At 46.5% G+C, this 27,309-nt stretch overlaps 1 protein-coding gene across 1 annotated transcript in view; it reads right to left on the bottom strand.

Moving 5' to 3' along the window:
* Positions 1–27,309, bottom strand: part of DENND2C (DENN domain containing 2C) — a 55,665-nt gene that overhangs the window by 12,877 nt on the left and 15,479 nt on the right. The window contains exons 2-9 of the mRNA XM_083444300.1: positions 13,181–14,133; positions 11,889–12,037; positions 10,737–10,843; positions 9,035–9,205; positions 6,028–6,124; positions 5,396–5,440; positions 3,158–3,345; positions 1,089–1,198 (exon numbers count right to left, since the gene is read on the bottom strand). Of these exons, the coding sequence (XP_083300426.1) occupies positions 1,089–1,198; positions 3,158–3,345; positions 5,396–5,440; positions 6,028–6,124; positions 9,035–9,205; positions 10,737–10,843; positions 11,889–12,037; positions 13,181–13,974 (1,661 nt within the window). The 5' untranslated portion in view covers positions 13,975–14,133. The remainder of the gene's footprint in view (positions 1–1,088; positions 1,199–3,157; positions 3,346–5,395; positions 5,441–6,027; positions 6,125–9,034; positions 9,206–10,736; positions 10,844–11,888; positions 12,038–13,180; positions 14,134–27,309) is intronic.

Raw genomic sequence — 27,309 nt, 5'->3', positions numbered from 1 at the left:
TGTGCTGCCTTCCAAGATCTCCACCCACCCAGAAATGACCAGAACTGGCCGCCAAGAGATTACCTCCTTACCCCACCCTTGTTTGCAAGGGTCCCACTGGGGTAGGTAAGCAGTTCATGGTCAGCAATATCTAGGTCACTGCAACACTGCAGTGAATTGGGGGAAGGGTGGGCAGAAAGTAACAAGCAAATAAAAAGATTGCTAAAGGGTTGTAGTTTTGTTTGTGCTTTTAAACACTATTTTCAAGGTAGGGTATCTTTTAAAATAAAATTAAAAATCAAATCAATTTCTTCAACTAGCCAAAAGGACACACTTCCTAACGCATCTCAGTCTGAGAGCTGCAAAACCACATGAAAGGGGAGACATGTTGCCCTTACCAAGGGCAACCAACCCCACCCTTCAATGCTAATCACTTCTACTCCTAGGGTCACTATTCAGTCCTCAACAAGAGATACCCTAAGAGATGGAAAACCAGTAGCAAGGGACCTCGGGCCTGCAAGACCATTTCCCATAAGTCATGCCCAACACCTGCTGTCATCATTTGTTTATGAACAATTTGTATACCACTTAATCAGTCAACTCCAAGTGGTCGGTGTACAGGAGACCCAATGCAATAAGACTAAAAATGTGTTAAATTTGTAATATCAGAATTCAGTTTAGAAGCCTGCTGGAAATGAAAAAAAAAGGCTTCATTAAGCACTGGAAGTTCAAGAGGAAGTGACATCGGGTTTGGGGCGGGTTCCTGCCAAAAGGATGGATTATAAGGTGCCGCTGACCTACTGATCATAGGCGCCTCTAAACCCCTGTGCCTTTGCAAACTGATTTCAAACCTCCTGGGCAACAATCAGCCTGCTTACCCAGAGCTTTGGCCACACTGGCAATGAAACTGTTATGCCTGATATCATGGTGACATTGGGTAATTGACAGTTTGGTAGCCACACCGATCTGTCAAAATGCCACAGAGGGGTTGGAGGAGGTCAGACCCAGGCCCACTGGCTAGGTCCAGTTCCCCACCGCTGCTCCCAAGTAATCCAGTTCTTAGCCTAGATTCTCACTAAATAAAAACAATCCATTTTACAGTCTCTCACCTCTTTAACTCTGATGTCGGGCACCAGTCTTTGGGGTCAGGAAAACAGAATTTGGGGATGACCTTTAGCCTCTCTTCAGTGTCCTTAGACTGCCGAAAGGAGTGGTCAGGCTGCAGAGGGAAGACACGCCACGTCACTGAACACAGCCAGGCAAGCAAAGAGTTTCTCTCTGGGTGCAGACATGGGGAACTATCCTCCAAGGACCCCAAACACCAGCCCTGCTCCCACATCAATTTTTCATCCTCTCCTCTCCTCCAAGAGCTGCTTTTGACTTGAATACCTTGAAAAGGGTGCCCCACTCCCCCAAATAAAAATAAGTTACAATTTTTCAAAGGCAGAGGAACAGTTTCCTGGTATGATCAGATCAATTCTGCAGTAAGGATATGCAGGTTACTGATTTCCTTCAGAATTCATTAACCAATTTGCAACAAATGATTCCAAAGCAGCGCTCAATTAAAATATCAGAAAACAGAGTGTATAATAATAAAAATAAAAAATAGGCATATTAATATATACATGCCTTGCTATTTCCTGATTGATTTACAGCACGGTCTTCGTTGTAAAAAAAACACACCCCTGCCCACTCCAGTCTAGCTTGCTTTACTGTTGAGACTAGTAAAGACTTTCCAGGAGCTTTGCTTCACTGCAGACTCCCATGCAAGGGAGTGACTGGCACATTGTTTGGAAACAGCACTATTTTCGGAGCTGGCGATAGCCTGTAATCACTGTGCTCATGTTATAATCATTGCCTCGTAATTACTAGGGCAATGTTTCCTGCTGGATCCCAGCCTCAAAGACCCTCCCGTGCAAATCTTGTTAACATCCTACCAAATATCTCCCAGGCAGAGGGAAGGCTAGCAGACTGGCAGGGCGCCATCCACTTTGTCAGCAATGGCACAAAGAGAAAACACACACACACACAGAGGTCATGGGAGGCGGTGGGATGTTGCTCACTGTGCCTCCTGAGCAATGTAGGCCAACACATCCCCCTCCCTGTTTTTGTTATCAACAGCAACCAGATGAAGTCAGCGCTGCTCTGGGATTACCATTAAAACTCACTTGCACTTCCTCTCTCTGTCTGCGGGCTGCCCCCAGCAGCACAGCACTAGAAACTGGTGCATGTTTTGCCCAAACAAAGCTGAGCTTCTTTTCTGGCTCTCTGGCAAAGAGCTGAGCAATCGTCCAAGCCCAGATTTTGCACAGGGACTTGGGCACAGCCAGCTAGGTCAGCACTTGGGCATTTCCTCTAGACCACAGTCCAGCAGGCAATGTTTCAGCCTGAGGACGGAAATACATGTTGCTCCCCAATGCATGCAAACATGTAAAGCCCAATGGTTGCTTTTCTTAGGCAAGAGTTTTGGACTGGGAAGGGGGATGGAACTGGAGAGGGAGAATTTAACCCTTTCTCTGCCCCCAAATCAATGCTCCATCCAAGCTGCTTGCATCGCAACACCTCTGTCAGATTCCAGGTGTACTTTTGAGGAAGCAAGCATGCATTTTAAACCACATTTTAAAAATATGTATTTTGGAGGTCCAATTTATTTCAGGTGATGTAGGCCATCTTTGAGTGTTTTAGAAATAAAACTGAAAGGTGGGGATAAAACATCACTTACAGATAGATAGACTAGAGATTTATAGAGGTTTGTAGGGAAATGGTTTGCATCTCCCTCCTGAAGCTGCATTTTTTAAAGAAAAGCAGCTGTTGGACTCTTTTTGCACATATTTTGCATATGAAATGCAATTAGGCTCCAAGGATGCTCCAGTTCCTGAGGGGCCCTAGGACAAATCCCGATGACTGCCACAAAATCAATCTCAGTTACCCACTGCGCTATGGGCCTTTGATAAGTCTCATTCCCTTACAAGTCATTGAGACTACACAGTGGAATTATTTTAAGAGATACAAAAACGTCAACCAAGGACTCACAGACCAGCTAGTGTACTTGTGCTTCTATTCATCTCAGTGTGTATTATACTGCTACAACAAGAGCAAAGGGGCTCACAATACATATTCACAATAACATTAAGCTCTGGACAATGGAGACAGACATCCGCATTGCTATGCCACTCACCTTGCTAGGAAACTGCTGTATAATCTGTGGGGTGTATGTTGCATCTGATGGCTTCTTCTGTAGTGACACCACCACAAAGAGCTCAAAGAGCTGCTGCTCCTGGAACTCGATGAGGTCCCGCTCCAGAGTCTGGTAGTGTGGATTTCTCTTGGACTGAGCCTGTACCTGCAGCAGGCGCTTATGGCGACCTAAGGAAGACAAATGACCTCTTAACTGCTAAAGCCTTTTATCCTGAGTGAAGGAAGGGGAGGCAGCAACAGAGTGGAAGAAAGTTGAATGGTTAGGGGCAGATTAGCCCTCCAGTTCTTGTCGAACTCCATCTCCCATCAGTCCCACCCAGCATGGCAAAAGCTCAAGGATTATGGGAGCTGTAGTTGGACACACATTTGGAGGGCAATACATTGACCTGGCCTGGATTAGGGAATTTACTCAAGGTCATGCAGACGGTCAATGATAAAGTTGGGAACAAGGCAAGCTCTGTTCTCCTGCATACCAGTAAAGGTTGGGAGGAGCAGTAAGCAAGAGACAGCTTGGTAGCAAATTATCTACGCTGCCCAATCTGAGGCAAAACATACTAACATCTGAAAGCTACAGCACAAGGACAGAACTGGTTTCCTCCTCTCCACCATAGTGAGCTATCACAAAGCATCCCATTCTGAATGGGATTGGAGCAGTATTCAAAACTGCACCAACTGCAGTGACTTAGGCTTCATGTGGCCTGCATGTAAAAAGTTGCACTTCCTTTATTCCAAACCTGACTCCAATGTCTTCCCTCCCCACCTCTAGCACCTAAGAGAGGGTGCTTATCTGAGTACCCACACAAGACAGTTTGCAGGGTGGATGGAGACATGACTTGACATTGGTGGGCACTACTGAAGTGTGTCCGTGCTAGGCTACAGGGAAAGCTTTGCAGGCATGGAGAGCAGGAAATGCTGGTGTGTCCAGAGCCACTGGTGCCAGCTAGAGCAGATGAGTCATGACACAGATCCAGTTTGGAGCCTGTTGCTCTAGTTGTTCTTCCTCCAGTGCTTATATGCAAGCCTGGGATAAAGGGCCAAACTCATTATGTATAATCTCATTCCAGTTACTCCTTTTTTCCCAGCAAAGGGCGTTTCACAATCTTGCAGGGCCATACAGAGTACAGAAATGAATGGGCTAAAGAGGCGACACTGGAGATGCCTTTGGGAGGGGCGTGTGACCAGCCTCTTAATATATTTTACCACAAGAAGTTCAGTGACTACTTCGTAGCACCATGGAACTGGAGAGAAGCAGCCTCTGCAGCATCTAGATGCCCTAACTCTAACTTTTTTCTTTACGGATGTCTTCTCTTCACCTTTGGAAAAGGACACAACTGCTTTGGATGGAATCTATTCCCTAAACGAGTTGGGTTTTTTGAGGGGAAACCTCCCTCCTTTGAGGGAACTCATTCCACACTGGCTTATGTGCAGCGACACCCATTCATGCCTGCCATGGGATTACCAGGTTTCTCAGAGGATTCTGGTCCACTTTCAAGGTTTATGCGGAGCAACAGCTAAGCTGGTTGGGCTTTGCTGTTGCCCTGTAAAAATCAAATGTGCCCTAGAACATGTCAAACAGTCAGTAGGGAGAGGCTATCCTTTGCAAGAAAATAGTAATGATGACAGACAGGCTGTCTTTCAAGAAAGCCTTCCATAGTTGCTGATTTTCCCATCAAGCACCTGGAACTCCAGAGTTCATGAGGACACAGTTTGAAAGCCACCACCTGAGCTCTAAACATGCCCACTTCCTTCAGATATTTTTTTCCTGTTAGTCACCCCAATCCTTATTCTCTTCACTGGGATCCTAGGCATGAAGTCCTCATGCCAAAGTTTTAGTAGATATAGCTCCCAAGCAAGCTATGCTCTCCCCGGTGCTGGAAGAAATATGCATTCCCTGAGCTCCACAAGCAGCCAGGAATGGGGAACCGGTGGCCCTCCAGTTGTTAATGGTCTACAGCTGCCACCATCCCTGATGGCCAACCTGGCTGGAGGTAACATGAGTTGGAGACCAACAACATCCAGAGGGCCACAGCTTCCCATGCCTGCTCTAAGCATTCATAGTGAGCCCATTTTGCCACAAACAAATGATCAATATTCCAAATACTCAAATGGTTCACAGAAGCTATATGCAGCCTGGCCATTTCTAGTAAATATACCAGCAGGTGATCCAGCAACTATAATTATGCCCCATGAGCTGGCTCAGCCCTTGTGACTCACTCACTTTTTGGCAGATTCTCCGGTTCACTGTCATACCCATTGGTTTCACCTGAAACGATAGAGAATTTCCATCAGAATTTGCCAGCTGGGTGGGAATAGGAAATGCTGGAAGGGAATTGACGCACTGATGATCCATCATGGGCCTAAGGGCACCAAAAGCTGGGCACAGGTGCAACATCTGGCAAAAGCATCTGTTGCCACACACACTCCAAGTGTTAAACAAAGCAAATAAAACTCATCATATGGTTTTGAGGAGGCATCTTCCATGTTGTGCAATGTAAGGAAGCATCACCATAAATTGTTTAGCACTGCTAGGCAACTTGACAATGCTGATTTGCAAAATGCAGGTCACACAAAGAACACATGGCTCTATTCTAGGTAGTTCAGCACATGCCGGGAAGAAAAGCCGCACAGAAAAACGTAGTAGCACAGTTTTTTAAAAATCGGGGACTACTTTATTCTTCTGCAATTTTAGTACAGAACCTTCTACATTATCCTAAGGTCATTAGAGGAAGGGCAGGATAAAAAAGGAGTAAGCAAATATTAAACATACTCAAGAGTTGGCAAGTACATGCTTATCCCCACCAATGTTTGGATATCTGACTGGTAGAACTTTACATAACTCAAAATCCATACCTCTGGCTGGAGAAACTTCTTTTCCTGTCTGGGCCACCAACTTCACCCTCTTCTTCCCTCGTTTGGAGTCAAAGATTTCCTGAATCTTCAACACAAGCTGAAACCCAAAAAACAAAGTGGAAATCAAGAGGGGCCACATGTCTCCTAAGTATCCAGACAAGGACTGTAAAAGCTGGCCACTCACAGAGCCATGTTGGAAAATTTTGAGGTGGGCAGCTACCAAACCCATGTCAAGGATGATCTGATCCATCTAGAGGGCAAACTGAATCATCTGACCTCCAGAAGAAACATACAAACGTGTAAGGGATGTATATGGACACTGCATATACATGCCACTAGGAGTCCTGACGTGGGCCTGATCTTGGGACCAGGTCACAGGGAGCAGTGAAACCTGTGAGCCACTAGAGAACTTCCCACAGTACTCTGTAGCATGAAGTGTTTGTTACATCTAAGTCTTACGCAAAGGCACATTCAACTCCATGAACAGAGACCCAAGATTCATAACATAGGTTGGGTTGGCTTTCCAAAGGTGTGCCTATTTAGAGCATCAGGAACATGAAAATCTATATTCATGCTCCATTACAACCATGTTCACCATTCTAGAACCTGATTGCTCATGCGCTACTGCTGAGACGGAACCACTGATGCTCTGGCCCCCTCATGCATCACCGCTGGCCGCGATCCAACAATGTCTGGAGGGCCACAGATTCTCAAGGAAATGGCAGCAAGGGACCTCCCTTGCCGGGACTGAGGAACAGTTTGGTCCTGGAAATGAAGGGAAGGACTGACCCTTCAAATAAAAGAGAGGGGAACATAGTTCCATATCTGGAGGCGCCTGGCACTTAGCTACTGGGTGCCCCTTTTTTGAGTTACCTACTTTATGTTGTTCTAAAAAAAAACCATGCACTAAGAGATGAGTGGTGGTGGCAGCAGCAGCCAAGCCCATCCAGCTCCATGTGTAGTATCAGGCGTCTCAAGCCACAGGCAGACAGAAAGCTCTTTGGCTCAGCATGTCAAGTCATAACCTGCTGGCGCTCTCATCTCCTGCGGAACTGCTTTGCTGCCTGAAAGGTGCGGCACGCAGGCCAAGTTCCCTCTTGCCCGGCTTGAAGAATGCATTCTACATTCCAAGCACAGGCCACAGGGTGGGGACCAGTCATTCCCATCACCACCAGCAATGCACAAGTGCAAGAGGCAAGCGCCAGGTAAATCCGCTCACAGTCCCAACCCTTTCCCTGACCTCAGCAAACCCAAGCAGGGTCAGGCGGGCAGAGGAAGAAGGAACCGCAGCAGCAATCTGCTCGGCTGCCCCTGGGCCAGGGCGGTGCACAATGGCGTGCAGCACAACCCGAAAGCACGGCTGCCCTTTTGCAGGAAGCACTGCACTTCCTCCATCCATTTCCTCCTGCCTCTCTTCCGCTCCTGCAGAGTTTTCCCAGGGTTACACTGGTGTCTGTTGAGACGAAACATGCAAAATGCCAAAGGGGAAAAGGTGTGTGTGTGTGTGTGTGTGTGTGTGTGTGTGTGTGCATGCCAGGTAGCTGAGACTTTCCACAGCTTTTTGCCACGGAAGCACTGTGATTTGGAAACGTTTTCCCCTGCCACACACTTTCCAAGCCAGCTGCCACAAACTCTGGCAGTCACAGGGCTGTTACATTTGTCAGCAGCTTCAAGAACCCAGGGAAAGTGGTTGAGAGCTGCAGATATGGCGTCAGGATGCTGGAACGTAGCACATGCTTCTCTGGTGGGGTTGACCAAGATTCTTTGCCACAGTGTGTTTGGGCATCACTCCAGCAATCTTGTGAGTTCAGAGTGAGAGAACAACATGCATTTTCCCTGTCAGTAAATTACTCCTTTACATGTGGAGGTTGTTTAGGGGGTCTTTGTCTAACAAAGGGCACTCATGTGGGACATTTCATCATTCCTCTTGGCACAACGTTTATAATCATCTTTGCACACTCCAAGAAATGCTGATGTGTAACACTTGGAAAAGGCAACAAGTCTGGCCTGGGGAATATGCTAGCCTTCCCTCCTCCTACCCCCAATTCCCTCTGCCACAGAAGAAAGAGATTTCTACTAGGCTGTGTGGGCTGGCTCAGTCCTTTAGCCTAAAGTAGATGCCAGAATTGGGAGCTTTTATTGCTCAGGTCTTTAGCTAGACAACAATATCTGAATCACATCTTTTTTTGCAATGCTTTCTTACTGTAGGGTTACCAAGAGAACTGGTGTGTGATGTGCAGTGTTTTTTTAAAAATACAGATGTATGCGAGGTGATATAAAAAGACCCCTAGCTGGACAGGAGTCCAATTTCTCCAGTGCGTAGGCAGCATCAGAAGCGAATCTTAGTTTGCCGACTACACCAGTCATGCATCTCTGTTACTCACTCACCCACGGGAGGGAGCGGCAGGAAACACATCAGGAAAATGATATTCAAGTTTTATGGAACTGTCTCATTCCTAATAAACTGCTCAGCAGCTTTAAGCCACAAAACACTTTGGAGGTTAAAATGTTAAATCCGGAGTAAGCCACTCCAGAGGAATAAGCTACATGAGTCTAGGCAGAATAAAATGAACTCAGGATCATATTGAGCCTTTACAAGCAGCATTGATCACTTGTTTAAAATCAGAATTAAACTTCCAAAGTGAATGGGGGTTAGCTGCGTATCAACTGCACGTTGCCACATACTGCCTGTGCCCACTTGCTAATCAGCCTGAATTATGCACAGCAGGACAGCAGCATCCAAATAAACAAAGGAGTGAAATTAATTCAGGCATGGGCTTCCACAAGGAGGACTAGCTAGCTGAATGTTGCACCTAGGTTTGAACTAGGTTCAAATCACTGCTCAGCATTGCTGCAGAGGAAGGGTGAAGATCTCCTCATGCTCAGGACCATACCCAGAGCTGAGTGGTGTGGTGCATGAGCAGGGAAAGAAAGAAAAGACTCTAGCTCCTCTTGCTGCTTCCCCCCCGGGGGGAACCCCTCAAAGTTTTGAATCGTGCTTCCTCACCCGAGGTAGATTCTTCCTCTTCCTGCTTCCAGCCTCGCCTGCTTTGAAGAACTTCCACTCCGTCAGCGTAACAGGTAGAGTTGTGTCCTTTGGCAGCCTCCCACGCAGGCAGATCCTTGTGGTCTTTAGCTCCAAGGTTTTGCGGTGAAGGAAGTGTGGCTTCGGGGGTAGCTGCACAAACCCAAAAATAAAATAAAAACATGGTTGAGAGTGAAAAGGTTTCACTAGGAAAGTGATTCCCACTAAGCTGAATGTGGGCAGACACCAATAATGAACAAGAATTCTGCAAACAGGCTGCCTGCTTTTTATGGTAGTGACAATGAAGTAGAAGTGTCTAACAGGCATGGGAACAATCCCTGGTTTGGAGAAGAGCACAGGCCAGAAAGTCCCCTTAGTTGAGCAGTGGGGAAATCTAATTAGGCCTGCCTCCTCTTCCACCGCCTGTCCAATTCTCCCGATTTACACACCTGTGCATTTAGCAGGTGTTTAGCTTAGTGACTGTCCTCTTCCCCTAAAATCATCTGGGGGCAAAATAGCAGCTAACACAATCTCCCTGATTTGTCAATGGAGAAGCAGAGGGTGGGTGTCATTTCAAGTCAGTTATAATGGGAACCATGGACACAGGCTTTAAGTGCCTGCCAACACCTTTTCTTGGCTCCTCAAAAGTTGTTGGAACTCCAATCAGCCCCAGCCAGCAAGACCAACATTTCAGGGCTGGAGGGCCACAAGATGGGAAAGGCTAGCATTGTGAATGCGCCTCAGGCTCATTCCTTCACAAGTGGGAGAGCTGGAGAGGAAGCGTCAGCTTTCAGTCTTGAACAAATGCACTTCCCTATTTTATAGGTGGTAAAAGCACAGTGAGTGGGAGGTCTGAAAAGGGAAGCATACACAGGTGCACATGTTTAGGCAACAAAGTGCCTCCCCTGCACTGCTACAAAGACCCCTGTGGTGCTGTAGATACTGGGCATATGGTTTAATCCCCAGGCAGCACAAGCTCCCCTCCACAAAAGAGTACCCTAGTGCATGTGTGTGGAGGTATGCTCCTAACCTACAGATTGTGAATGCGCTTCAGCATGCATGCACAAATTTCCCCCTTCCTCTTTTGTTCACCGCATGGGGAGTGCGCAGTATTGTCTTTGGACAAGGAGAGATCAAGCTAATGCTAACACAGCATAGCGAAGCAGCTTTTTACTCTCTAATGGTGAATTCACACACATGTGCAATCTTCAGTCGATAACTGTCAACAGTGGTGAAAGCCACAGTGCCACAGGTTTGCAATCACCCCAAACACACAAAACATTTCAATGGAAGCAGTTCAAACACTTAGAGAGCCAGTGTGGTGTAGTGGTTAAGAGCGGTAGTCTTGTAATCTGGGGAACCGGGTTCGCGTCTCGGCTCCTCCACATGCAGTTGCTGGGTGACCTTGGGCCAGTCACACTTCTCTGAAGTCTCTCAGCCCCACTCACCTCACAGAGTGTTTGTTGTGGGGGGGGGGAGGGAAAGGAGAATGTTAGCCGCTTTGAGACTCCTTTGGGTAGTGATAAAGCAGGATATCAAATCCAAACTCTTAGCTGAACGCCATTGAGTCTGTGCGTGTCTGAACTTATTCCATCTTAGTCAACTGAATTCCTGTGAAATGCAGGGACAAAATCCAGCCTTAGGTGGGGATGCAGAGAACAGACATTGAGAAATGGGCCTTCACCTTGGGAGGCTTGATGGTGCTCCGGGCAGGAGGCAGCTTCCAAGCAGAGGGGATCCTCCATAGAGGCTTCACTTTGATGTCTTCATACAGGTTCTCCTTAGCAGGATCTAGGAAAAAGGAGTATCATGAAGGAGAGAGGCAGAATACCAACATGCTTGCAACAACAAAAGGCACAAACTGGGACCATGTCTACAGCAGAGAAACGGAACCTCTGACCCAAAAGCCAGTCCTGGCCCACCAGGGGTTCCAATTCAGCCCACAAGGACCATTTTCCAAAACCACAGCCACCTGTCAATCAGCTGATGGGCAGAGGGGTGAATTCAACCTTGTTCTGCTACGCGAGCAAGTTCACCACAGGGAACTCATGCACAGAGCCAGTGGCTGCAGATAGCAGGTTTCAGCTCACTACTTACTGGTTGATGGGGGGCAGGTTCAGTCCTGCTGTGAAGCTGAAGCCCAACCACACAGGCAAAACTTGGCAGGTGGGAGGGACAACCCACCTGTCATTAAGATTTCAAAGGTCATGCACAGGATTTTCTTGATACAACAGACCAATGCAGCTACTGTTTTGAAAATGATTACTCTCTGGCTTTGGTATGCTACACACACACACACAAAAACACACAAACCAAAACATCAGAAATCTATCAATTTGTTCTCAGAGAGCTGAGAGGAAAACATCCTTTTCCCAAAGCTGTACAACCAGGAAAACGCTCCTGAGAAAACATCAATTATTTCTATCAAATAAAATGTGGCCCTTCAAATTGTTCTGAAACTACACAGAAATGGGGTGGGGGAGAAGAGACACTTAAAAAGAAAACAGGAAAAATAAGGAGGAAATGAACAGGACTGAAGGAACTCTGATACGATGGAAGAATGGGGCAGCTTGAGCAGGTTTGGGTGCTGCATAAAGTGGCATTAGGGCCCATAGGATGCCTACTTGTGAACTAATAGAAAGGAAATGGGGAGGAAGAAAGCACAAAGAAGCAGCATGCTCTGCAAATCCCCACACCCGCTTTTCTTCAATTTGCTGTTATGCAGCAGAGAAGTGGTATTTGATATCACTCTACAAACAGGCATCTATAAACATGTTCAACAGGTCAGCTTCAAAGTAGTACAATTCATTTCCTCCAAGTGAACTTTGCAACATACCAATAATGTCCTCATAGAGGTTGTCCTCCGATTGCGTGCAATAGAGGCGGACACTTGTGGTGCCATTCAATTCTTCATGGAGCTTTTGGTACTCCATGGCTGCTATCCGGTTTCGGTAACCTTGGATGTCCTCAAATTCAAAGGACTTTCTGCAAACAAAGCATAGAGTTGCCTTATCATCACACAAGCCTCACAAGCAATAACATGCCCATCTCCTATGTTTTGTTAAAGGGCTGCTGCCCCTGTCTAGAGCTGACTGAAATGTTTGTTTTCCTTTTGGAGAATTTTCAGCATAAAACTGCTCTTTTAGAAAAAGTAGTATTATGCAAGTTTTCAGAAAAGCTCCGTCTTCAGTTCTTCTCCATTCAGAACGTATAAAGACAATAAAAAGGGGTGAGATCATTTTTAACATAATTTCTCTCAGAAATTGTTTTTCATGCCTTAAGGCAGTGATAGGGAAACCTGTTCCTGCCCCCAGGAGTTGCTGGACTCCCATCAGCCCCAGCCAGCATGGCCAGTGGGCAGGCATGATGGGAGTTGTAGCCCAACATACATCTACATTTGAACATATGGGTTGTAATAGTCAATTTCATCTAGACAACTATTTAGACTGATTATATTAATGTATACTAAAACAGGAATGCTGAAATACTCTTACTGTGGAAAGTCAGCTGGAAATTTGTTTTTGTTCTTTAATCTATCCCCCCCCCCTTTTTTCTGTTACAATTGAAAACAGAAATATTGAAAGGTGGGGGAGAACCTTTCTGATTTCCTGATGATGGAAGAATGAATGGGGGGAACTGAGAAAAGAGTATGCTTAGCTGTTCCCTAAGATGGGGGAAAACCGCAATGATTAGAAACTACAATGCTACAATGAGCAATATCCACCACAAAGCGGGTGGTGCTGTGGTCCAAACCACTGGGTTTCATGGGCTTGCTAATTGGAAGGTTGACGGTTTGAATCCGCACGACAGGGTGAGCTCCTGTTGCTCTGTCCCAGCTTCCACCAACCTAGCAGTTCAAAAGCACGCCAGTGCAAGTAGATAAATAGGTACCACTCTGGCAGGAAGGTAAACGGCATTTCCGTGTGTTACGTTGCACCAGAAGCAGTTTAGTCATGCTGGCCACATGACCTGGAAGGCTGTCTGTGGACAAACGCCAGCTCCCTCAGCCTGAAAGCGAGATGAGCACTGCAACCCCATAGTCGTCTTCGACTGGACTTAACCATCCAGGGGTCCTTTACCTTTACCTACTTGCATAAGAGGAACCAGAGAGATCAACCTGGCACCCACCTCTTGGATCTGCTTCGGATTCCTCTGCTGACCACTCTCTGCCCAGTGTCATGAGAGGTTGAGGCAGGACAGCCACCATTAGACTGACGTTCTGGCGCCTTCCTCTCGGCATAGCCTCCATTAGGGCAATCTGTGTGGTCCTTCTCAGACAGGTATCGGAAAGTCCTTCGTGGTTTGGGTACCGGATTGATAGCTGGCCGCCCCTCCTGGCCTTCAACGTCACAGTAGATGTTCTCCAAGCTCTTTGTCGGAGCCAGGTTCAGCTCCTTCTCTGTTGAGCCACAGCTTTCCCGCTTCCTTTTCAGGTCCAAAGCCAGAGCAAGGACTTGGTCGGGAGGAAGGGCTTCTATCTGTTTCCACAGCTCCCGTGAGGTGTAGAAGTTCCCTGGAGGGAGCCTCTCCCCCTGCCAGTCCGCCTCATCCTCTCCTTCAGATATAACACCATTGGGGAGCTGCTCAACCAAGGGGCTCTCTGGAGCCTCTTGGAGCCTCTCCTCTTCCTCCTCAGTCACACAGCAGAGGCGAGAGTTTTCCCGGAAATCTAAGCCAAGGCTCTGAATGTTTGCTAGTCCTTCTGAATGCCTGCTGTGCCCAAGTCCCACCGTCTGTCTCCTGCTCTCTTGACCATACTTGACCCCAAAGTCCTGGGGCTTCTGTCTTTCCTCCTGGCAACCCCCTTGAGTCCGACCCTCCCACTGAGAAATCTTTTGTTTTATGTTCCGGCAATGGCTACGAGACAGGGTTTGCACAGCAGTGCGGGAAAAGCCAGGATCTGTGCTGCCCGTGGGGTGCATGGCCGGCAGCGTAAGTTCACATCACAGCACGTTGCCTCCCAGTTGCAGTGAGTGAGATTTGTAATTCCAGAGTCAAGATGCTGAGGGTTTCCAGTCAAATCCAGTTCGGAAAGTAATCCAACAACTGCGCTGAAAGGGGAAACATATTCTGATGGCACCCTGAAGAAAAAGAGAGAAACGGGACATCCATCAGAAGGGGTGCAAAACATATGCTTTGGACACCATCAACCAGTCCATCCTTCAGGTGTCACAAGACCCTCTTGGTTTGTTGGTTTGTTTAAATTACTCCAATGGTCTTTCTGTACGTTGCAGGAAACCCAGATTTCCAACTGAATGTACACCTGACCTGGAATTCCAGCCTGTCCCAACTCTCTGACAAGTGTACAATCCACATGTTTGCCTTGTTCACACATTTTATATTTTTAGGTATACCTTAAAAGCTTAAGCATATACCTAAATAACCAAACCAAATGTGCGCCTCTGCACATAAGGTAATAACTTCCTGAGCATGAGCAATAAACGGAAGTCTAACATTCCCAAGCTGTGTCAGGTATTGGTTTTGAACACCTCACCCATTTCAGCTTCCCTCAGATCTAGAAATTAAGCAGCCAGGTGAAACTCTGCACCCAGCCACCTTTCGTAACTATTAACTATATATTCAACCCTCTTAATGAATACAGCACTTAGCATTTTGAAACGTCATTATTATTCTCATTTTACAGAACGCTTCTATGTTCCTTTTGCTGTTACAACCTATCGGGTGCTCTTACTGTGAAGGTATTTATGCAAAAGCCTTTCTTCTTTCAATCCAGGAAATAAAGAGAATAGAATGTGCAAAGGGAGAGGGCAAAGAAAAAAAAATGAAACTTCTGGCTAGTTCACTGCATATTATTGGGTGGCTGCAGAACTGAGGGCAACATAAAGAGAGCCTGCTGAAAAGACCAGTGGCCTGTCTAGTCCAGTATCCTGTTCTCACATTGGCCGAGCAGATGCCTATGGGAAGTCTGTAAGCAGCACCTGAGTACAACACCACTTTCCCACTTGTAATTCTCAGCAACTAGCATTCAAGGGCACACTGCCTCCAACAATGGAGGCAGAATATAGCCAGGGAATTGCATAGGGGGGACGGGACTGCAGCCCATAGTCTAATTTGGGGGGGGGGGCAATAGGGGGGAGCCCAGAGGGAGGGTAGGCAAGAAGTGGGATATGGAAGAGAGAAGCTGAAAGGAGATGGGGGGGTGGAATTCTCTGCAAGGAATCAATTCATACCACTGGCAAGAGTGATCTGTTCCTCTCTTGGCAGCCTGCGGGGTGGGGAAGGCAGGAGATAGAAGGAAAGAGACACACAGAGAGAAGGGGGTTTCAGAAAGAGAGAGAAGGGGTGGCCCCACTCTCTCCTTTTTGGCTCTGCCCCACCCATGCTCACTCCAGCTCTGTCTACCACTGATCCTCAACAGGAGGGGGGGGGGAGGAAAGCAGTGGGAAAGCAGCACCTCTGCCACCATCAGATTTTGGGGATCTGAACCACCATGGTTGAAAGGCGACTAAGTTACAACAGAACGAGCTGCAGCCCCAGAGTTTGCACAAGTGCTTATGCTTGCTTGGACTATGACATGGTTTTCCTCAGTATGAAATCCCACCACAACCACAGTCTTCTTTTGCTCAGCAACACTCAGCACACTTGCTGAAAAGATGAACAAGGCCTCCCGAGTCCCAAGGCACAGCTGGAGGCTGATGCTGTCTGTATTTCACAAACAGGAAAACAGGTCGAGACAGTGATGCAACCCACCCACTGCCACTGCAGGCGGAGGTGGCAGAGGCGAGTTTTGGACCCAACAGAGCTGGTTCACAGGCTTCTGTCTGCCCCACACCCTGCATGGTGATGACAGGGCGATTGCTGTGTTTTCCCATCATTTGCACAGGTGGGTGAAAGAATCCTCCCAGGCCCAGTATTGCTTCAGATCCCAGTAAAGATCCTCTGAAGGCTGCCCAAGATGCTCTTTTAAGCCCTTAAGGTAAAGAAACTGAAGAAAGAGCACCAGGTGTTCTGGGGTTTGCTACAGCGTACTTACCGGTACTAATATATATCTTTGTGGTTGCACTCTCCAGGGCAGTTGCACAACACTGCAGGAACAAAACACCGATAATATTTTCCCATCTCCATAGGACAAGACCAGAGCAAGTGTTCTCTGACACCAGCAAATAAACAACCAACAACAACTGCACCACCCACCAGAAGTGGCATAAACCAGCAGCAGAGGTCTTCAAGCCAGCAGCCCTTTCTCTGCTCACAGAGCTACCAGGTTGTTACCAACACTCAAGAGAGACCTGGAGGGGGAACTGAGCAAAGCCTCAGGTGCAGAAAGGTTCCTGCTTTCAGAGACTTCAGGAGTCACAGATCACGTTTCCAAGCTTCCCTCTTTAACCGGGAGCTCTAGTAACTTGTACAGATGAGTGCTGACGATGGGGGTTCTAAAATGGCAAAGACCCTCAGCATTTTCCTTAGGATGAGCCATGGTTAATTTAGTCCTGATTAGGACAAGGGCATCAGAGACAGCGGGAGCTATCCAGTCTGTGGAGAACTCCTTGCACTGAATTTTAGTTTTACTTTTCAACAAGCATCCCACACCTACCCATACTGCTGCCCACATTGCTGCCCGGTGCTTTGACCCAGATGGAAATGGTCAACATTTTGCAAGACCCACCCTGACAGGCCCAAGAAAGCCCTTCCCCTCCTCCATCAGGCTGTGCTGTTTTGCAAAGCAGCTGGGGCTCCCTTCCTTCCAGGGTTTCAGGAGGTTCCTATCCAGTCCTACGCAGAAAATTACTATAAATAGGCCTGCCTCAAAGCATCCTGAGCATCTGGGAGTCGGCCTCTTCCACACACCCTGGTGTGGCCTTGATTAGCAGCAGCAACAATGTGGCCACTCCCCAAAGTAACAGGCTGGCACTGAGTGATAATTCTCCCCCACCCCCCCCACCCCAAAGGAACAGCTGCTGACATCTCTGGAGGTCATGGAGCCCAAGAGAAGCAAGGGGGGGGTCTGGCTAGCTGGGGTGGTGGTGGGAGAGAGACTATGAATAAAGGAACCCAAATAGCGAGAAAACAAGATTGCCATTTGTTCTGATTCAGCGGTAAGGCATGGGTTTTCCCTAGAGAAAGCGCCTGCACACAAAAAACCACCACACACTCAGACACAGAGCTTTAAAGCCCACACCTGTGCCTAGAAACGTGGCACAAAATGAAGACTGGTTAATCTATACACTCAGCAAAACCAGGTGATCTTTCAGAGCCTGTACCATTTCATACTGGGGGAAGGGGTGTCCTATCAATGTGTTATGGTTTCCTCATGTAAAAAAATACTCACCCACTTTTAAAAAGAAGGGTACTTCATGCAGTTTGGCATCAGGAAATATGATGATATATCTTTCTGTGTAGAAGAGATTTTTGTTTTTACATGTGGGAGCATTCAGGCATGCTGCTTGAGCTTGAAGTGCTTACAGTAGAGAAAGAATTTTATCATGCGTTGTTGTTTTGCTGAACACGTAAGTTCTGCTCTCTCACCCCATCCTATTCTGTTGCCTCCCCTCCCAACTGTCCTTCTCTGAAGGGAAGCAGCCTCTAAAAGATGGAAGCAAACAAAGGCAAAATTCAGCAAAGGCATCCTACAGCAATTTCCAACTATTACTATCATGGAGGTGATTCTGCCATGCTGACATCTTCAGCGGAGTCAAAGAAGGTTCCGTAAGCATTTGAACCTGCTGTTAGTCAGACCTCCCACTATAGATACTCCCTGATAATAATTCATCGGTCCCCATTAGGCAGTTGCCCAGGGTCCAAAACCAGAAACAAGTCTGATTGAGGGGGCGGGAAATCCTGTAAGACTTAATCAGGGAAGCAGCACTCTCTCCTACCAAAACACCCCATGCAAATGGTATCTCTACGCCCACATTACCTCAGCAAACATGACCTTGGAAATATGTATTTGTCAAGATAATATGTAATCTGAGTCTCAGCTCCATCCACCCACATCTGCAAAATGGGAATAATTACACTGGCCTACTTTATAATGCTCTTGTAAGGATTTTTAATGTGTGATATTTTAGTGTATTTTTGGTTTCTGTGGAAGCCGCCCAGAGTGGCTGGGGTAACCCAGCCAGATGGGCGGGGTACAAATAATAAAAAATTAGTAGTAGTAGTAGTAGTAGTAGTATTACTAAGCTAATGTACATCAAACAGCTCAAGCACTTGAAAGCAGGGGAGGCTGGCGGGGGGGGGGGGCTGTGCTCTTCCAGGTGTTGTTGGACTACCGCTCACATCATTCTTGATCATCAGCCATGCTGGCTTAAGCAGTTGGGAGTCCAACAATATCTGGAGAGCCACACGTTCCCCACCCTTGTCCTAAAGTAAATATTAAGTATTTTTATCAGTATCATCATCAAAGGTTGAAAAGCAATGTGAAACAAAGGAAAACATATGCTACATTACAGGGACAGCGCTCTTCATGTGTAATAATTAGCTCTCCCTGCGTACCTACAGTGATATAAATGCAGTTGAGTGGTGGTAATTACTATGGCTTAAACACCAGCGTGGATCTTTGTTAACTTATCTTCTGATTGGAGCTGAGCGTGAGAAGCTGAGTCAAGTAGTAATACCATGTAAAGCAGGTTCAGCTCCTACAGGTTGCAGCACATCACACAGGTAACAACTCAGGACATCAATTTTTTTAAAAAATAATGTGATATAGCCTCATAGATCTTGTGCAAAAACAAGAGCTGCCACATCTGTGTCTCATATGAGCCTTACAGTTTCAGAGCTTAGCTTTGCATGGGGCTTGATCCAGTGCAAGTGGCCTGCACCACACTCTCAAAGAACTCGGCAAGAAAGGGGAGCCTTTCTTCTCACTGAAATATATTTAGACCTTGATCCTCTCCTACTTGCCACCAAAAATGTTACTTCAGTTTCACCAAGAAAACTGAGGGCCTTCCTTGTTCAATAATGTTGTCAAAGGCAAAGCAGCAGCAACATTCATACACATACAGTAATTCCACTGAGAATACACACAAGCCAGCTACGACTGTTTTTCCCCATCCCAATTAACTATATTTTCTTAACATAACACCACTATATTTGCAACTAATCCAGAATGCGGCAGCTAGACTGGTGACTGGGGGCGGCCACCGAGACCACATAACACCGGTCTTGAAAGACCTACATTGGCTCCCAGTACATTTCCGAGCACAATTCAAAGTGCTGGTGTTGAACTTTAAAGCCCTAAACGGCCTCGGCCCAGTATACCTGAAGGAGCGTCTCCACCCCCATCGTTCTGCCCGGACACTGAGGTCCAGCACCAAGGGCCTTCTGGCGGTTCCCTCACTGCGAGAAGTAAAGCTACAGGGAACCAGGCAGAGGGCCTTCTCGGTAGTGGCGCCCGCCCTGTGGAACGCCCTCCCATCAGATGTCAAAGCGATAAACAACTACCTGACATTCAGAAGACATCTTAAGGCAGCCCTGTTCAGGGAAGTTTTTAACGTGTGATATTTTAGTGTATTTTTGGTTTCTATGGAAGCCGCCCAGAGTGGCTGGGGAAACCCAGCCAGATGGGCGGGGTACAAATAATAAATTATTAATAACAACAACAACAACAACAACAACAACAACAACAACAACACATCCTGGGATCTGTTGCTTTTATGAGAGTCCTCAAAGAGTTCTCCAATATGGCAAAAGCAGATGTTAATTCAAAAAGAAGATGCACAGCACAGCAAGCCCATCATCACAGCTGAACTGTCAGATGGGCACACCAGCAAATCAAATGCTAGTTCTCCATCTTGTCTCTCGCCTCCCTCTATCATTTCCTCACCCAGTACTCCCTCTTCCTCCTCTTGCATAGCTGCCTCGAGAATACCAGCAAGGAATCAATTCAGCAAGGAATCAGTGCAGTGGGGATGGGTAACCTGTTAGCCATCATCCCTGACCACCAACCATGCTTCCTGGGGCTGCTGGGTGTTGTAATCCAATAATATCTGGAAGGTACTAGATTGTTGAAGGCTGTTCTACCAAGATGCTCACGGTTTATGTTGACAGTGTGGCCAACTTCTAAAAAGAGAGCTGCCAGAGCTTTGAACTGGCTGAAGACCCGACCATCTGTGGTGGAAGCCCAGCTCCTTGGCAGCAAATGTGCAGAATGAGGGGGAGTTTAGGTTTAATAAGCAAGTTCCTCCCATTCCTCCAACTGCAGGCAGCCAGCGTCCTTGACTCGTCTTTTGAAAGGAAAGATACATGAAGATTGGTGCATATGTAGGTGGGTGGAGAGTTGGGTGGATGGGCTGTGCTTACTCACTAGTGAAGGGAAACTGCTCACAGCCACTACTTAGCATTACTTCACACACTTTCCAAAACCCAGCTCTGGCACTGGGCTAAACCCTGGCACCCTAGATATAGAGCCAGTGTCAGCTACTCAAGGCAAAAGCAAGCCACCACTGGCCCCCAACTGGTGCTCCCTTCTCTACCCAACTCCTTCTTGCACATAAGTCTTCCACCCTTTTTCTCTGGCAGTGGTGGGGGAGAACTTCCAGGATTGCTCCTGGCATATGCAGCTCACTTAAAACAGCAGGCACCAATCATTTCCAAGATGGAACTAGCCTACAGTAATTGCTGTCGGAAACCTGGGCACACGATACATGTTCAACCCCATCGCCCCTGACTCTAGCAGCTTAAAAAAAGAAAAAAGAACAGGCTGTTTGTTGCACCCAAAATCTACAGGAGGGATGAGGAACCTCTGGCACCTCCTTGCCTCTATTCTTCAGCTGTCCTCTGTTCAAGGACATTTTCCAGACTATGACATGTCCTTGACTGCCTGGCTGTTCACAACTTTAGGAAAAACGTCTTTCTCAAAGCAGGCTTCTCAACTCATATTTAGTGTATTACTCTTGGAAACCGATAAGGTTCCCAAATACTTCACATTCCCCTCACATTCCCATCTATCTCTGAGAATTAACTAACTAAAATAGCTGGCTATTCTTCTTGCTTGAGGCACAGCCCTGCATGGGCGTCTATTAAACCACACCCAATGCGAAGAATAGAACTCTAATGTCTGGACTTGCACAGGCTTGCAGACTAAGTAGTTGTGGTTGCCATCAAGGCAAGTGACTTTTGTCTACTTTTCTCTTCTGGTAATGTGCTTAGCAGAGAGCAGCTGACCCAGTCTTTGATTTTAAAGGAGCGTTGCTGTTATAACATGCAGTCAGACACACTGGCAGACAACCGCTCCAAAAGAATTTAATGCAGTCTCTCCCAAATACTTTCTGAGCGATGCAGCTCACAGATATTTCCTTCGATAGGACACCCTAGGCAGCAGGGACCTTACAAATGTATTTTGGAACCACTCAAAACTCTGCAACCTTCTGAGTCTGAAGGCTGGACTACAGATATTGCTGGCCTACAGCTCCCCTCATTCCTGACCATTCACCATGCAGGCTGGGGCTGATAGATGCTGGAGTCCAACAACACATGGAAGGTCACAGGTTCCCCACCCCATACATTTGACCTACAACTTTTTATTCTAACAACTGGCAAGACCCTCCCAGATTGAGGTGAGGCTGAACCAGAGTTGCTAATATAACAGATACATCAGAATCCAAGGAGAAGAGCTGATATAGCTATATCAGCGTTCTGTCTCTTTACTAAATAATGCAGGGATTCCCCGCACCCCGTCATATATTTCCTATGCTAGTTTCCATGTGGGAAAACCCCAGCTGTAATAATAAAGTTCCTTCTATTATAATGGCGTTGCAATTTTCAAAGGGGTGTAGCGCAGAGGTAGGGCACAATCTTAACACGCAAAAGTTTACGGGGCCAGGTTCAATCCCAGACACATCCAGATAGGGTTGTGAAAGATTCCTTTGTGAAGCACCATTGCCAGACAGACTATATGAGCAAGAAGGACCAACTGACTGATTGGCTGCTTATGTTTCTCAAGGGCTCATCCAGCTTGAAGACCAGTGTAAGTGCACCAATGAGAGCATCAGATTCAGACCTTCTCGCTGAAGGCTGCAGATGAGAAACTTGTGGCCAGGTTTGCTGGTTCAGAACAGGTTTCTTCAGCCACTGGAGACAAAGTAATCCAGATTAATCTGATACATACCAAGAAATGCTGTAAATTCATTATTTTATAAAGGTGGGCTGTTGCCCGAGAGAGAGAGAGAGAGAGACTACAATGTTCAGGTTCTATTCAGACAGACAGAACCTAGTGCTTCCTGTTCAGCTTTGATTCCACAAAATTGAGCTTTTTGATTTACAATGTTTTGTGGCATAGATAGGTTTTTCTGAAGTTGTGCTCTTAAATACTTAGGCTTCCTGAAATACCATGGAGAAATGACAACAGCCAGTCATCTAGGTTATGACAGTATTCTCCCTTATTTAAGAAAATTACAGCCCTATCTGGCATGATTCTATGTCTCTTATTTCATAACGCAGCACCTGCAGAGAACATCACTGCTTTGAACATAGGTGTTCCGGTGGGGACTTTGCTTTCTGATCTATATATATATATATATATATATATATATATATATATATATATACACAGTGGACGCTCGGGTTGCGAACGTGATCCATGCAGGAGGCACGTTCGCAACCCGCAACACCGTGCCTGTCCATGCACGGGTCACGATTTAGCACTTCTGCGCATGCGCAAAGCGCAATTTAGCACTTCTGTGCATGCGCGAGCACCAAAACCCGGAAGTAACCCATTCCGGAACTTCCAGGTTTAGCGCGATACGCAACCCGAAAATGCACAACCTGAAGCATTTGTAACACAAGGTATGACTCGTTCGTGTGTGTGTGTGTGTGTGTGTGTATTGTTTTAGCTATTTCTGTATATGCAGTTGTTCTGTTTATGTTTTTATTGTAGTGTAAATTGCTTCAGATTGCCTCATTGGAAGCAATTTATAAATGAAGTAAATAAAATAATAACAAAAAATAACAAACATTTAAAATCAACATATGGGAAATTATTGATGTTGGAAAACTGGACAGCTGGTTTTGTCCCTGTCCCCCATGGCTGGCAACTGATGTTCTCCTAAAACAGGGTGGTCCAACACATGGCCCAAGGGCCACATGCGGCCCTCGAGGCCTTTTTGGGTGGCCCTCAGCAACACTTGATGCTTCCTCCAAACCTTCACACTTCCTTCCGATAGCCAGGTAAGTGAGGTGCTGGCTTTGGGGAAGGAGCTGTGAGGGCTCTGACAGGGTCAGAGTCCTCCCTCCTCCTTCCCAAAGCCTAGTCAGTACTTTCTCAGCTTTGGGAAGGGGGTGAGAGGGCTCTGGGACACTGCCAGAGCATCCTTCCCAAAGTCCAGGGCCTCACTTACCTAGCATGGCAGTGTGAGGGCACGGGGAGGCGTGAATTTTTGGCCTCAATCCCCTGCCCCATGTGACAAGGCAGTGTGTGGCCTGTGGGTTCAATGTCCAAGCACTTTTGCAGCCCACTTGGTATGAAAAGGCAGGGGGGGAAATGATGCCAAATGAGGGCTGTTTTTGTCACCTTCCTTTGCTGCAGCAGTTGGGTGTTCCTTGCAGCAGCAGTAGAGCCAATCAGGTCATCTAATTAATCACTTATGAAGCATTTATTTGGCTAAAAAGGAGCCCCCAGTTTAAACCATCTACAGATGTTTAAATACTAATATACCCATCACAAATGTTACATCTTAAATGAGGCACCCCCCTTATCCCTCACATGAGAGAGAATGCCTCTCCCAAGGCACATCTATGCACTACTTTAAAAGGGGGGATCTATCCAACAAAGTTATTCCATTAGCATAATGACTTCTCCTTTGTGCAGGCAAATCTCCTCACCTCACCTCCCCGCCTCATCTGTTCTAAAGATACCCCACCCTTTGGAGCAAACTGGGGTGGGAATACAAAATACCATGGCACAGGTGGAAATTCTTAAGCTAATGGTACAACTTCATTGGATATAGCCCAAAGGAAGTTATGTTTCTAATTTCAAACATGTTATTTTTAACCATATGCAAATTTAATCTATAGCAGTGTTTCCCAACCTTGGACCTCCAGCTGTTTTCGAACTACAATTCCCATCATCCCTGACCACTGGTCTTGCTAGGTGAGGATTATGGGAGTTGTAGTCCAAAAACAGCTGGAGGCCCAAGGTTGGGAAATGCTGATCTATAGCAGGGGTGGGGAACCAGTGGCCCTTCAACTCCAAGGCCCATCAATCCCATTCAGCATGGCCAATAGTGACAGATGAAAGGAGCTGAAACCCAACACTATCTGCTTCTCCATCCTTGGTCTATAGATCAATCAACGAATCAACTCATATAATTAAATCAACTAAAATTTCTTTAATTGGAATGCAGTCCTGCGGAGTCTTCATGAGGAAGGGAAGCAAAGTCTCTCTCAAGTTAATGACATATCATGTGCAGGAGAGTTTAAATGTCCATCGTCTTCAATTCTGAGTTATATCATACTCAAAATGTATCAAGTTCAGCACAACAAATTCATTCTCAAATGCTTCAGCAAACAAGCTTCCCAACACTTTTTGAGGTTTGCCTCACATTGCTGGTTTTTGAGCAGCAGTAATGAGTAATGGGTGATGCCCTCCATCAACAATGATGACACAAATCTGGAGATGAATCAGCAATGCATTAAAACAACAACAACCAACCCACCTGCAGCTGTGCGGGGTCTCAAAAACAGAGTGGCCTTCCTGACATCTTTGCCCGAAAGAAGGCAGCTGAGAAGTGGTCTTGCCACATGACAGGCAGTTCTAATATCTTTCCAGCACTGAAAGCCAGAACACACTTCAAATGTTTTCCATGAGAAAATTCCCAAAAGGATTCAATTTCCTGAAGCCATGAGTTCCAAAACGAGACTGCTGCCAGCACCATTGGCTATCGCTGCTTTCCTCATTGTTGAGGTCAAGCCCACCCAATGAAGGCACTTCTGCGTCTGCATGACCCTCCCTTGCAACAATCCTGCTATCACAGCAGAATGGCAGAACAAAGCATTAACACACGTACACACTGTCTCATATTACCAGGCTGCAATTGCAAAAGCCAGCAGAACGTGCACAAATTGATTCCTTGTGACCACGTTAGCTTTCCAAGTCACTTTTTGAGATTCCCTTTTCAAATTTGGTTGTGGTGCTTAACTGTTTGAGAGAAGGAAAGTTTGCCTGCCTCTGAGAAATGTGTCTAACTGTAGAAGAATGAACAAAAGCAGCTAAATGTTCCCAAATTCCTCCACCCTACCCAGCTGTGCAGTGACTAAAGCCTATCCAACACAACCTGTTCTCATCCACTGTGCTTCCCACCATCACTAATATGGCATCCATAGCCCCACTTTGAGGAATCCTATTCCAGGGGACTAATCATATCAATTGGAATTGGCCTCCTAGAATTATTACATAGGCTTGCAACAAAACCTTGTCTTTTTTTCCTGAGCACAGGTAGGCCATGTACTGAAAGCGAAACATTTATACATAAAACAAATCAGATTGAGTAAACATGAACCCCTTCTCAGACCTGCTGCTCTCTGCCATTTTTGCCTCCAGCTGAACACATGACACTATACTATGGGTAGGGGATTTGTGGCCTGCCAGATGTTGCTGGACTCATCAGCCCCAGCCAGAATCACCCATGCTCAGGGATGATGGGAGCTGTAATCCTCCCACACAGGTTCCCTACCTCTGCAGTGAACTATTTCAACTTGTGAACTGCCCTGAGATCTACAGGTACAGGGCAGTATACAAATGTAATTAACAACAAGAACAACAACATATTTAGCAGTCTTCTAATTCCCAACACTTGCACTAAAATGACAGAACAGAAGGGGGAAGAGGGGAAGGAGAGGAATAGGGGTTAGAGGTAATAACACAGCTCAAATCAATTTTCCTTTAGTTGTGCTTAGTTATATCCACAAAGCTGAATTGCCACTCCTCCAACATGGAGGTTCAGAGGCAAGGTGTGAAACACAACCAACCCATCCTTCAAAGCCAGGCCATTAGCCCCAGGGGATGCTGTCTGCAGGATCACTCAGCAAAGTGGCAGAGGAAAGAGAAGCATTAAGATCAAAGCTCAGCTTCATTTGAGACCAGCGGTCAGGAAACGCATATTCACAAGAGACTTATCCCAGCAGAGAAACAATTGCCCTGTTACTCCCTTTATCTCCCTGCTTGCAGGATGTTGCTCCTACATGTGAACAATCTGCAGCTGTCATTAAGCAGGAATGGATAGGGACAACTGGCAACAATTTGTGCAATAGTGGTAGGCCCTATTCAACCACAGCAACTAAGGAAACGGCTGGAGATGCTTATTTATATACTGCTCAATTTATGTTGAGGTTAATCTATACAATCATGCATGTAGATTGCTTAGGATTTGCACACACAAAATCCCACCAAATGAGTATGATCCCAGGGACAAAAGAGTTTGCTTGTGTGCAGGAGAAAAGTATCATGTGAGTTGAACCTGTGATTCCATTTATTTGAGGGCAACCAGAGTGGAAACTGAACCTTTAATCTTCCCCTTTCATTTCTTATCACCACTAACCTCAAGCTAGTCTCTTTGTGTTTCATCACTGCTCAGAGAAGACCACAGGACGAAAGGGAGAAACGTGGTAAGAGGAAGGAACATTTGGCAAACCCTCACCATAATCAACTCCCGCCCGGAAACCTATGTCCCCACTGTGGAAGGACGTGGGGATCCAGAACTGGCCTCCACAATCACTTATGGACTCACTGTTAAAACCGTGTTTATGGAAGACTATCTTACTCGGCTACAAGTGATCGTCAAAGAAGAAGGTTTTTTTCTAGCTGAGGAGAAAGGAACGTGTGATCTTCCAGACACTGCTGGACTACAATTCCCTTCACTCCTTGGCTATGTTTGCAGCAACTGATGGAAGCTGGGGTCCAGCAAAATCCAGAGGGCCGTAGATTCCCCACACATTCTCTAGCCAACGAGGCATTTACCAGCAATTCTCTCAGTGCCAGAGTACCTACCTCCATATTATGAGAGATCAACAGAGTTCCGGGAATCTTCCTGCTCTGCATGCAATGAACTATTAGAATGCAAGTTCCAGAACTCTTTCCTCCTCAGGAAGCCATTGGTTCCTTCATTGCCTGGGACACAGCCAAATTCTGGCCTTGTTTGTGTTGCTCCCTAGTCTCGATCAAAGAGTTCCTTCCTTGTTTCTGCTTTCCTGCATTCCACCAGCTCCTGGCTGGCACTATTCTTCTGGACAGGCCAGTCTAGGAATCTGCCCCAGAAATCAACTGTCTCCTATCCCACCAATCCTACCAGGGCTTGTAACTT

Source organism: Podarcis tiliguerta, assembly GCF_965153285.1.
Source record: "Podarcis tiliguerta genome assembly, chromosome: 6".
NCBI classification, from domain to species: Eukaryota; Metazoa; Chordata; class Lepidosauria; order Squamata; family Lacertidae; genus Podarcis; species Podarcis tiliguerta.
The sequence above is the reverse complement of the archived record's forward strand: the minus strand, read 5'-3'. Positions and strand labels throughout refer to the sequence as shown.